This window comes from Brachycentrus maculatus, unplaced genomic scaffold, assembly GCF_059751285.1.
Source record: "Brachycentrus maculatus isolate JH-2025_06_01 unplaced genomic scaffold, ASM5975128v1 h1tg000168l, whole genome shotgun sequence".
Lineage (NCBI taxonomy): Eukaryota > Metazoa > Arthropoda > Insecta > Trichoptera > Brachycentridae > Brachycentrus > Brachycentrus maculatus.
The window spans coordinates 57,944-70,883 of NW_028280921.1; the positions used below are offsets into that span (position 1 = coordinate 57,944).

Sequence of the window (12,940 nt, forward strand, 5' to 3'; positions counted from 1 at the left end):
TTTTTTTTCCATGTTCGCTCCCTAGGTGGAGCATATGGCCAACACAAGACGTCTCCAAGTTCCTCTGTCACACGCCAATTCCTTGGCTTCCTCCCAAATCAGTCTAGTGTCTCGAAGTTCCGCTGAGTATAGTCGGTGAATGGTCGTCAGCGGCCTTCCAGGGCGCCGGAATCTTCGGGGATGGAAGAAGAGACATGAGGAATTAATGCTCTCAGGTGGCATTCTAAGGACATATCCCAACCATGTCCACCTTCTCCTCTTCAAGACTTCCAGTATGAGGGGCTATTGAGAGCTGGCATTCTTAGAACATGAATGTGGAGGAGGCGAATAATGTTTGCAAAGACGTTGTTTTATCTATTATCATTGTCTACCCCTACGGGAAGCGGCGTGATTGTTATTTAGTTTTAAAGTTATTTTCTGGTATTTCTGGTATTTTTATTAATATTGATTTTAACAAACAGACCACAGCGAGAAATGATTATCAGCATGAAGGATCTACTAGAACGTTCTCCGATGGATAAAGCCGTGTCTCTAGCAGCTTCTTCAATGGTCCATTCTTACTGCAGAAACAGCAAAAGTTCTCGTAAGCTACTTATCTGATTATACTTTATCATAGATTATACTTTATCTTATAAAAAAATAAACTTGTTAACCTTCATTCCTATAAAAGGGAGGGGGGGTATATGAGAGACCTAAATGACGTGCAATTATAAGCATGTTCACAGATTACTAAGCCACTGTGCATAAATGATTGGAAGAATACAGTTCATTTTTACTGTCTTGCTTCTATACAGTTGTGGCGCAGTAGTTAGGCTGAAATAAATCATATGTATCAGGTAAACAAAAATAAAATAAGATGACAGCGACCGTTCGATCATTGGATCATGTATCCATGGATTTGTCCGTAGATTGCGAAAATATTTGTGTCGCCTACTTTCAAAACCCGCCAGATCCATGTAAGTCGATTTTACAAAAAATGCAAAATTCTCCAGGTAACATTTATGTTTCAAAGATTTGTCTATCTTTAGATAAAATATTGTGAAATAGAGAATTTACCCATTTTCTAAGAAAATTATTTTAAAAAAAAACACAAGACTCAAACCGATAATGATGTCATCTTAATTTTTGACCTATCCCCGCTCTCTGATTGGCCGATATGGATCAGAAGGCAAGTTCCATGAATAAAGCCAAATTTGCAATACAACGCTGTTGTTAAGTATTTTTTTAGCAGGATTTTCAAGTATGTAATTATTTAAACAATGAAACCCACAATTGGCATTCCGATAGAGTATATATTTTTAAATCTTATAAAATTGGATCTGGCGGATTTTGAAAGTAGGCGACACATTTATCAAAATAATACACTTAGGCAATGCATTGTAAAAAATATAACAAAAATATGATTCAAATTAATTGAATGACTGCCGAGTTATCTAATGAAACATTGTTTTAGGGGGATTTGAAATTCTCCTCATAGGTCCTAGTTAAATATACCAGATAATGTCTAATATATTTTTTTCTACAGTTATGGAGTGCTGTATGGAAAAGCAGAACATGGACATCATAAAAATATTTGAAAACAATGTCGAATCAGTCTTGAGTAAAGACGTTAGGAATCTTCCAAGAAGTTTAAGAGAGAAGGTAATTTTTCCTACTACCTACTTAATTAGCAACATGGGTGTTGGATATAATTATATTATTACAAATACGTTACAACATTTTGAGTGTGTCCAAATACTTGTTCACAAAATCTGGATTATCTCCAATTACAGGAGTTATTTTCATATTATTTTAGACATCTCATCAAAGATGAAGAAGAATATGGAAGAATATTTGGACACACTCAAAATGTTGTAAATAAATTGTCTGGTTAAATTATAAGCTTAAATAATAAAAATGAAAATGGTATTTTCTGGCGTTTCTCATGTGTGTGATTATAATCCAGGATTCGGATCTCACATACTAATATAAGAGTTTCTGCTTAATAAAAAGCTTCTTTACATCTCACCAATAGATGTCTCTAGTGAAGTTCTATTGATTCAAGAACAAGGTTTCTAAATTGGTTCATATATACAGAACTTCCAAGAATTTGAGTAGTGTGGTTGTCAATAATGGGTAGAATTGGTGAATGTTACACGTGTGTAAAGTGATAACTTAAACCAGCCTATGACGGTCGTCAGCCCCGTAAATGCCCAGACTTCCATATTCTTCTTCATCTTTGATTAGATGTCAAAAATAATACAAATACGTTATGTTTGATGTTTTTTTCCAGGTTTCCATCAGCATAAAGTCTCTAGGAAACATTGGTGGCTTTACCAAAGAATTTGCCGATGTATTGATGGAAGTTATCGAGAATACGGATATTATGCTTCCTATTCGAATCCATTCCATTGATGCATTTAGGAAAACATCCTGTTACGAAACAAGGTACTTTAATTACTTTATTTATTGATTTGGCGTTCAATTTGTAGAACTCCATTTTAATTTATGCATTAATTTTAAATCAAACACAGATTTTTTGAGTCTACTAAGTTGTATTTTACTAACAAAAAACACATAAAAAATTATATTGTGACAATTGTTTCGCCTTGTTAGGGCATTATCAAACGAATGTGAAGATCAAATGGACTACGGTCCTTATGTAGCTATACAATTCTAAGTGACAGTTTTAACACGTGCAGCAATAATTTATGGGAGACTACAGTAATAAAATAAATAAAAGGGTACATACCTACATCCCCCATTAGCTACTGTTGTCTCCCATAAATTATTGCTGCACGTGTTAAAACTGTCACTTAGAATTGTATAGCTACATAAGGACCGTAGTCCATTTGATCTTCACATTCGTTTGATAATGCCCTAACAAGGCGAAACAATTGTCACAATATAATTTTTTATGTGTTTTTTGTTAATAAAATACAACTTAGTAGACTCAAAAAATCTGTGTTTGTTAATTACACTTAATTCTCTTTTAACATGTTTTGTTACTCATCATATCCATTTTTGAACAAAATTGGCAGTGGTGTTTAAGAAAATACACATTATTTCTAAAAAGTACAAAAATAATTTATTTATGATTCTTTTGAATTACCTAATGTCTTAGTGTCTCTCAAATCATTTTCAATTAAATTTTTACTTAGTAAATACCATAATTTCTTAAAATTCACCATGATACGTGTTTTGATGCAATCCGCATTGTTTTCAAAGACCGTATGTGAAGCTAATTCTAAATTTTAGAGTAGGGTCCTTGGGACGTTGAAGGTCGAAGAGGGGGTAGGAGTTTTTTCATATTTTTTTTTATATATTTACTTTTTCTATTAAATATTTTTATTTATTTATTTAATTAGTCTCTAAAATCAAGCTAAAGCTTAGATAACACCGCTTACCATGGCCCTACTTAGACTCTTGGTCTATTCAAGTTTTATGGCCTTTTTCTTCTTGTGAGTCAGTTTACTCTTCATAAACAAAGTAACTTTGATTTCATGTAATTCATGAGTGAAAATTCTAAGCAAAAACACACTGTCTCTTTAAAGGCATGAGTTTATACAATTCTATGATTCTTGGTTAGCGATCAATACACTTTGTGCGGATTAATTTTTAAAATAATTCTTATGAACTGTTTTAGGAGCTATTTTCTGGAGTTGTTTGCAAAGCAGTCTCTCGATGTCGAGATACGCTTGGCTTCGTATCTCCAAGTAATGAGATGTCCAAGTTACGTGGTTGTAACCAAAATTATACACATACTCAAAGAGGAGAAAATCAATCAAGGTTTGTATCCATACTTCTTTCATATGAGACGAGTCCTTTAGTTTTTCAGACACATAGCCAGAAGAAAACGATTACAGCATTGAAAAGTAAACCTTCCCCTCCCTGTGATATGTTTTACTACAACTCAACTTTTAAAATGAGAATATCAATAAAAAATATAATAGATACGGACTCAGAATTATTGTTTTCCTCCGTAATATAATTATGTATTACATGAAAGCATTATAATATAAAGTTATTCATTTGTAGCGACGGAAATAAATAATTAGAGAAAAAATCAGGGATAAAATTTCCTTCCTTCTCCTTCCTACAAATTTTTTTTTTTTTATACCATACCCTTTTTTAATCTCTTAATGTTTTTAATAGTTATCATAATAGTTATCATCAAAAAAAAAAAATAATAATAATAATAAAAAAAATAATAAAAAAATAACATAAATGTGGAATTGTTTAAATGGCTTTAATTTTATTAATTTAAATATATTTGTAAATGTAATGTAATGTTTATTATTGTTAATGTGACTATTGTTTATTTTATACTTTTTTAAATGTAAAGCTGTACAATTCCCGAACAAATAAAAAAATCAAAAATTAAAAAATTTCATTATCACCAATACACAAACGTTTCTGTGTATACACGCACGTTGTAACGTGTTTACTGCGCCGGTAGTGCGCATATCGTCTTATGCTGCGGTCGTGTCGCTACGCCAGCTATTGCGGCTACTTGCGATACGAGACTGACCAAATCAAGGCACTTACAAGTTCATCAGTGGTTGGAGCGATTCAGATGGTGGTATGTCGGTTTAGGTAGAGGACAACTACACCAAATGTTCTGAGGACAAGTAGAGAGGATGATCACAACCCTCAGCAATGAGGTCAACAACCCAGAAACAAAGTATAATTAAAATCCATCTTTGTTTTGGTTTGACTTTGTGAGGAATGAAGAGATAAGGTGTAGGACGCAGCAAATCTTGGTCACAACTGTCCTGAAGAAAAGGCGATTCAGTTGGCTTGGCCATGTACCCCGCATGCCTCCTGAGAGCCTTAATCAAGCTTGCCTCTTTTACAAAGCATCCCTTTGAGACGACCTCTGCTGACAATTCGTCGGCAGTTCTCCTCAGAGCTTCGGGACGCGGATCTGACTTGGGAGGATGCAAGAGAGCTGGCAGCCGACAGAAAAGCCTGGAAACAGTTTGTGGACTCCATATTCTCCACCTAGGGAGCGGATATGGTTTAATAATAAATAATTTGTTTTATTGCGGCTTACTAGAATCATTTAACTGACCAAAAGATGTCTCTCAATTTCTTCCATCACTGTTTATGGTTTATTATGACCAGGAATTATTGACTTGCTTACCTGAAATGAATTATTTTGTAATTTATAGTCGCCTCGTTTGTTTGGTCCCATTTGGATAACCTTGGGAAGTCCACAATTCCTTCAAGAGTGGAAAAACAAGGATTTGTGGCAGGAAATTCGATTCCCAGACCAAATCACCAACCAGATATTAGAAAATTCTCCAGGAACTATGAACACGGGGTGTTCTTTGACGAATATAATGCAGGTTAGTATTGGGTCAAGTATACTTTAAACAGCTTCGAATATTCCGATAAATATTTTTATTAAAGATAAATATATGTGTTTTTATTATTTACACAAATATTTCAATTTCATACTATTTCTGTGAGCCTAAGCGGCTTATTATTAGAAATAAGTACTAAATTGTGGTAGAATGGGTTCGAACCAAGAAACTCTAACTTAACAGTCAGCGAGGACTAACCACGGGACCACAACCCGTCACTATAATAACCAAAAAAAAATAACTAACTAACCATCACGCCGCTTCACCGCAGGGGTAGGCAGAGAGAATAGAGCGCCACACCACTCTGTCCTTGCAAACATTCTTCGCCTCTTCCACGTTCATGCATCTCCTCATACATACCCGCCGATTGTTACGACTCCTAACCTATAATAACCGTTTTGTTTAATTATTTCATCACGGCCAATTTTAACTAATTAATTAATATAGTTAAAAGACAAACTAAAATAAATAAGAATAGTAAAAACGTAGTTTAGTTTCATGCGTGTATGTAAAAAAGACATTAATTATATTTTTTAAAAGATAAATATTTGTGTTTTTTGTTATTTAAAAAAATCATTCAATTTTATACTATTTTTGTAAGCCTAAGCGGCTCATTATTAAAAATAGGTATCAAATTGTGGTAGAGTGGGTTCAAACCCATAAAAATAATAACATTGAAATATAATTTAATGTAGTCCACAACACTACCACTAGTACTTTAAAGTGGTATGGACATGTGGAGCGAATGGATAACGAGAGAATATCTAAGACATTATATTTAACGAATGTGAACGGAGGGCATGACCAGATCAATCAGAACCTAAAATCTGGAGGTGTCGAAAGTCTACGTAATTGAATGGCATGTATGACTAGATAGCTTCCTGCACATCCATACATCTGTATGGATGTGCAGGAAGCTAGGAGTGTATGTCAGAACAGAAGAGTGTGGCGTTCCATCCTGTCTATCCCTGCAGTGAAACGGTGTGATGGTAGCAGTAGTAGTAGTAGTACATAGTAGTCTACAAATACATTCTTGAGGTGTTTGTTGTGTTGCGTTTAATGTATAGTAGTGTGAAATCCATTATGTGTTTTGTATACTCTCATTATTCTCAGGTGGAAACTATGAGGCCAATATAATCATGTCTCCTGATTCGTACATACCTCGGTCTGCCTCAGTCAACCTTACATTGGACATGTTTGGAGAATCTATCAATATATTAGAGGTAAAAAAATCTTCTTCCAGTCATATTTACTCACAGGATAAAATAACAACAATATGATTTTTACCACATGAATTTTATTTGACCAGCAACCGGGTTTCGTCATAACCAACATCATCAGACTGTTGTGAGGCTAGACAAAATTCCATATAAAATGTAAGTTTCAGAGAAAACAGGACTTCCCCATACTGATGAGCAGTAGAAGAGGTCCTCAACCAATGTTTCCAGATTTAATTTTGCATATATTATTTAAATTCACATTCAAAATCCATTTCTAACAAAACCTTATATCAAATTATGCCTTTAACCTTTATCATAATCTTGCCTGGTCTAGCCTCATACCAGTCTGATGATGTCAGTTACGACGAAACCCGGTTGCTGGTCAAATAAAATTCATGTGGAAAAAAATACATATTTTGTTATTTTATTTGTCCGCCTTCGTAGTGTATTGGTCAGCACGCTTGGCTACCGTTCCGGAGGTCCCAAGTTCGATTCCCAGGGGGTCAAATATATATAAGTGATTTTTTCACTCATATTTATTCAATTTAACCCTGGACTAGTACCTGAAGCGGAGGGCTGATCACCTTTCCTTCATGTGTTAACGATCAAAATAACACTGCGTTTATAAGATGCAGTGCCCTATGCACCATTGGGTGCGGATAAGGGTTTTTAAAGAAATCTATAAAATGTAGATCCACCAAGAAATGTCGGCAGAAAACTTAAATATTTGCTTACTTAAATTCAAACTAAATTACTTAATTCTGACTTGTTTTTTTTTAGTTAAATGTACGCGGTGAGGGATTCGAAAAATACATAGAAAACATTTTTGGTAACAATGGCTCTTGGAGTCGATCCAAGATTGAAGAGAAACTTTCTAGTCTTACAAGATTCTTGAGATCTCCCAGTGAAGCAGACGACATCAAGGAGAAAATAGACTCTTTTGACTATGAAAACGATGGACTGAAACATAGAAAGCCGTTATTAGATCTGGGAATGAAGATCTTCGGGAATGAAATATCTTACTTCAGTGCAGAAGGGGATGAGGAAATTGTGGATGCTGTTACAAAGTTGAATCCTTTGTACCATATTCAAAAAGTTCTCTCTGGAAAGGTATATGCGCTTTGGAATCATCAGATACATTGATTTTTTAAATCAGAAAATTCCAACATTTAATAGTATCAAATTAACTATTTTACAAAGATTTTTTTAATGATAAAATAAACATAAACATAGAAATGGAAGGATATGGAAGTCAGAGCATAACTTGCTTCTTCTTCATATTTTTTTCTATCTCCGCTGCTGGATGTAGACTTCTTCCAATTTTTTTCTAAAATTCTCTCATTTGGGCTTTTTCAATCCATTTACTACCCGCAACGTGGATAATGTCATTGGATCATATTTTCTGGAGGCCACTTATGACCTATTGGCTTAATTATAACTCTTATTGGCTAGTTCAAGTGATCACTTTATACTGACAATCACACTACTCAAATTTCGGATGTTACATCTAAGCTTCCTGCGGGATTAGCCTCCTGCGAGGTCGATTCCCAACTGTCGATCCATTTCTTTGGTATTCTGCCTGGGAGTCATCTACCTTGGGGTTGGCCGTACAGTGTGATGTGGGGGAGTCTGGATGGTTCCATTCTCCTCGCATGCGCATACCATTGTCTCCTTCGTTGCCTTCCCCACGACAACGACATCTTGTCGAAGTCGATAAGTCATAAGCTCTTAAATGCCCAGACTTGTGTATTCTTCTTCATCTATGTTTGAGATATCAGTTAAAGTAAATATTTATGTAAATAACTCCTAAGTGGAGCAAAATCCAGAATTTTAGATAAAAAATTTGGACGCACTCAAAATATCATGAAGGTATTTTAAAACTCAATGTTGCTATTTTTATTTTTAGGAAATTTCTTATAAAAAGGCATCAATGTTTGTTGATACCACGTATGCTGTCCCTACTGGCTGTGGGCTTCCTTTGACTATGAACCTGATGGGAACGAATGTAGTCAATTTAAAGATGTCAGGTTCGATATCTGCCACTGATAATTTCTTTGAAACTAAAAACTTGGACTTTGAGGGGAAAATGCATCCTAGGTAAACAAATAAAGAATATTTTCCTTTAAGTTTTATCTTACGTATGAAGAAAATATGTATCAAGTATGAGAAATGTAAACACCCAGCTAATTCGAGTATTTTGAATTTTGACACAGTATTTTCTTTTTGATAATTATCATGTACTATAGCTTCGATTTCATTCTTTACACGACTTTGAAGCTTCATCATTTGATGAAAACTCACCAGGAAATTATATCACAGATCTTTTCAAACTAAACTTGCTTGGCATTCATGATCCCCCTATCATGTATGCTGTATTTTTTCTCATCTATGAACTTTTGATTCCTGTGTTTTACTTTAAATTATTTTAAACACATAATAACACACTACATGGGAACATTAATAGAACCACAATATCAAAAACCTAATAAACAAAGCAAAGCACAGAAATCACCATTAACACACATTTTGAAAACGTACATAGAACCACAAGATTAAAAACACGTCATACAAAATCTAACACATACCTCGTTTGGCCAAAAGAACTTTGAATATAATATATAAAGTCCTTAAATAAGGAAACTATGTATACAACAGCTATTCATGATTAGATAATGGAGATGGGTAGATTTGAAATTAGATTGTATATAGATGTATTACTTGTAACAGAGAAAGTACTAACCAAAAAAAATTATAAAAACTTTTTGCTTAAATATGCCCCAAATACAGAAAAACCCAGTGAGGACATATTATTTTAATTAAATTGGATGTAAAAACACTTGTTTTTTTACCTCTCGAGTCATATATTTATTTTTAATAACTAGTTTTGAAAGCTACAGTTACTTTTATTTTATTTATTGTTTCGGCATTAACTTTGTGGGAAGACATGTTACAATGATTAAAGAAAACACTTGTTTTTTACCACTTGAGTTTTATTATAGACTACATGTTTCAGAGGTTAAACTTCCATCATTCAGGTCTGTATAATAACATTATTATTATTATTGTATGTTATTATACAGACCTGAATGATGGAAGTTTAACTTCTGAAACATGTAGTCTATAATAAAACTCAAGTGGTAAAAAACAAGTGTTTTCTTTAATCATTGTTACTTTTATCGACCGGTTAATAGTAAAACATAAATATATGTATGATTCAAAATGAGTTAATATTTTTTTCTTAATATAAATAAGGAAATCTTTCAAGTACAAATGTTCACAAAAATGCATTTAATGTTTCAGCATGGCAGTAAATGTAGGAGCTACTATGAGTGTGAATGCGGGTGGTTTGGCTGCCACGGGATTACGAGTGAACATGCGGATGCACACCGCCACCGCACTATCTGCAGAACTCAAACTCCGAAACGGTCGTTCAGCCGGACTCAAACTGTCCCTTCCACATACCAAGCAGGAGATATTCGAAGCTAGGTAAGTCACATTTCAAAGCTCGTGTTGGGATGTGAGGCTATTCTCAGCATTTTATAACCATTTCCTCATTCGATTCGATAACTTATACCTAACCTCAGCTGGACTCAAACTGTCCCTTGCTATCCGATGCTAGGAATGTCATATTTCAATGCTCATGTTGGGATGTGAGGCTATCTTCAGCATTTTATAGCCATTTTCACGTGCGATTTGATTACTCATACCTTAACCTTAGCTGGACTCAAACTGTCCCTTCCAAGCAGGAGATATTCGAAGTTAGATAAGTCGTATTTTAAAGCTCATGTTGGAATGTAAGGCTATTCTCAGCATTTTATATCTATCTCCTCGTTTGATTCTATTACTCATACCTTAACCTCAGCTGGGCTCAAACTGTCCTTTCTACATACCAAGCAGTAGTAAAACGGTATTTGATAATGATGCAGAATGCATCGAAACACTTGTCGCAGTGGATTTTTAAAAAAAGTGGTATTAATCAACTAAAATTTTAACAAAACACGAATTGACATAAATTGACCTATTCTAAAATTAGTGTGTTTTATATTTTACAGGTCCGAGTTGATAATATTACACGGAAGTAAAGAGAAAAAGCAAGCTGGTATCAATAAGAACAAGGTGGAAGCTTCGACTTGCAGTTGGAGAGCTCTCGACTTGGCCATTGGGATCAAAATGTGTGCCACGTATGAAGTATGTAAACCTTATATTAATTATTTATTGATTTGGCGTTTAATTTGTAGAACTCCATTTTAATTAATGTATTAATTTTTAAATCAAACAGATTTTTCGAGTCAACTAAGTTGTATTTTATTAACAAAAACTCATAAAAAATTAATATTCCGACAATTGTTTCGCCTAGTTATGGTATATTAAAACGAATGTGAAGATCAAATGGACTTGACGGTCCTTATGTAGCTATACAATTTGAAGTGACAGTTTTAACATGTACAGCAATAATTTATGGGAGACAACAGTAGCTAATGGGGGATGTACTATAGGTACGTACCCTTATATTCTAGGAAAGGAAGAATTTATTGACATGGCAATTTTTTTGAGAATTAATGTTTTAAAGCTAAATACAATTGTTGGTAATATAATTTTTAAGATATCTGAAGATATAATTGTTATTAAAATTATTAGTTTATCAATAACGCATCATGCAAGCGTTTACATAGAGAGAGATGATGTGCAATAATAGTCTATATAGATATATTTAGCAGTGGTGAAGATATACTCGTAAGGTTAGTTTGTTCATTAATAATTTTAAAATTACAATTTTATCTACATACATATATAAATTCTAGACTCAAAAAATCTGTGTTTGATTTAAAAATGAATACAAAAACTTTTATTAATTCCTTGTAAACAAAATATTACTGGGTGGCGTAATGATTATTAAGGGCTTTTAGAGTGTTATGACTGATATACTTATTATTTTTGACATCTCATCAAAGATGAAGAAAAATATGGAAGTCTGGGCATTTACGGGGCTGACGACCGTCATAGGCTGATATACTTATTTGCAACATTTTGAGTGTGTCCAAATACTTATTTGGAGTAATAAAATAACTTTGTTTTTTGATCCACTCACTTTTTTTTATATAAACCAACTAGTTTTGGCAACAACCTGTTGCCCTCTTCATGTTTTGTTTTATTACTAAACAGACATACATAATATTATAATGTATCAAAGAAACAGTCAATATCAATATATTGAATATAAAAAGAGTGATAGAGGGGTAATTACTGATTTGGTCCTGTTATTTAAAATTCTTAACAAGTTTTTGGACAGCTCTGATCTCCTGAATCAAATAAAGCTTAGCGTGCGTCGAAGAGGTACTAGGCAAAAATCTATAATTGCAGTATTTGTACATAATGCAAACTATGCCATGTTCTCTCCGATTCCGCGGCTTTGCCTGTTAGCCAATGCTTTTGAAAGTATAGATTATTTAATATATTGTTATCCACCTTGAAGGCTTTCTCAGCATTTCATCTCCATGTTATAATGGATGCATTTAAATGTTGTGTTTCACTCTCTCTCACAGCTCGCTGATAGTGTGTGAAGGAGACGTGTATTTACCAGTGCTTACTATTTGTTATTTTATTATTATTTTATGTTAAGACTTTTTGTTTCTCTTTTAGTGTATTTTTATATTAGATACTGTATATATGTATTATGTAAAAGGCATTAGCCGTTCAATAAATAAATTATAATGATCCACAAAGTTAGTGCTTTAAATATTCAAAATATGGTAATTTTTTACATTACTTTTAGACATTTCGATAAAGATGAAGGAGAATACCGAAGTCTGGGCGTTTACAGGGCTTACGACTGCCATAGGCTTGGTTTAGTGATCACTTTACACACGTGAAGCATTAACCAATTCTACCCATGATTGACAACCACACTACTCAAATTTTTGAAACTTCTAGATATATATAAATTGATCAAACTCGTAACAAAAGCTTTCCTCATCCCACCATAGATGGCTATTGTGAACTCACGCATAATGTGTTACGAGTTTGATCTCTCTCCCTCTTATTGTATCCCTCTCCGAGAACAAGAGCTTTATCCATTTTTTGGAGAAGTACAGCTTAATATCCTGTAACCTTTATCCGCACCCAATGCAGCATAAGGCACTGCATCGTATTGATGCAGTGTTATCTTCATCATTACTTACATGAAGGCAAGGTGATCACTACTGCGTTTCGGGGACCAGTCCAGGGTAATATTAAATAAATATTAGAGGCCGCCTCAGTGGTGTAATGGTTGGCGTGTTTAACTACCGTGTTTGAGGTCCCGGGTTCGATTCCCAGGTGGGCGAGCGGTAAAAATAAGTATTAGTGATTTTACGCTCTAATATTTATTTAATA

The 12,940-nt window shown here is 33.9% G+C and overlaps 1 protein-coding gene across 1 annotated transcript in view; it reads left to right on the plus strand.

Annotated features, from left to right (window-relative positions):
- Positions 1-12,940, plus strand: part of Apoltp (Apolipoprotein lipid transfer particle) — a 92,050-nt gene that overhangs the window by 16,199 nt on the left and 62,911 nt on the right. Inside the window, exons 11-20 of the mRNA XM_088261860.1 lie at positions 462-583; positions 1,526-1,641; positions 2,273-2,427; positions 3,626-3,768; positions 5,154-5,330; positions 6,462-6,571; positions 7,349-7,678; positions 8,475-8,665; positions 9,869-10,054; positions 10,621-10,756. Of these exons, the coding sequence (XP_088117986.1) occupies positions 462-583; positions 1,526-1,641; positions 2,273-2,427; positions 3,626-3,768; positions 5,154-5,330; positions 6,462-6,571; positions 7,349-7,678; positions 8,475-8,665; positions 9,869-10,054; positions 10,621-10,756 (1,666 nt within the window). The remainder of the gene's footprint in view (positions 1-461; positions 584-1,525; positions 1,642-2,272; positions 2,428-3,625; positions 3,769-5,153; positions 5,331-6,461; positions 6,572-7,348; positions 7,679-8,474; positions 8,666-9,868; positions 10,055-10,620; positions 10,757-12,940) is intronic.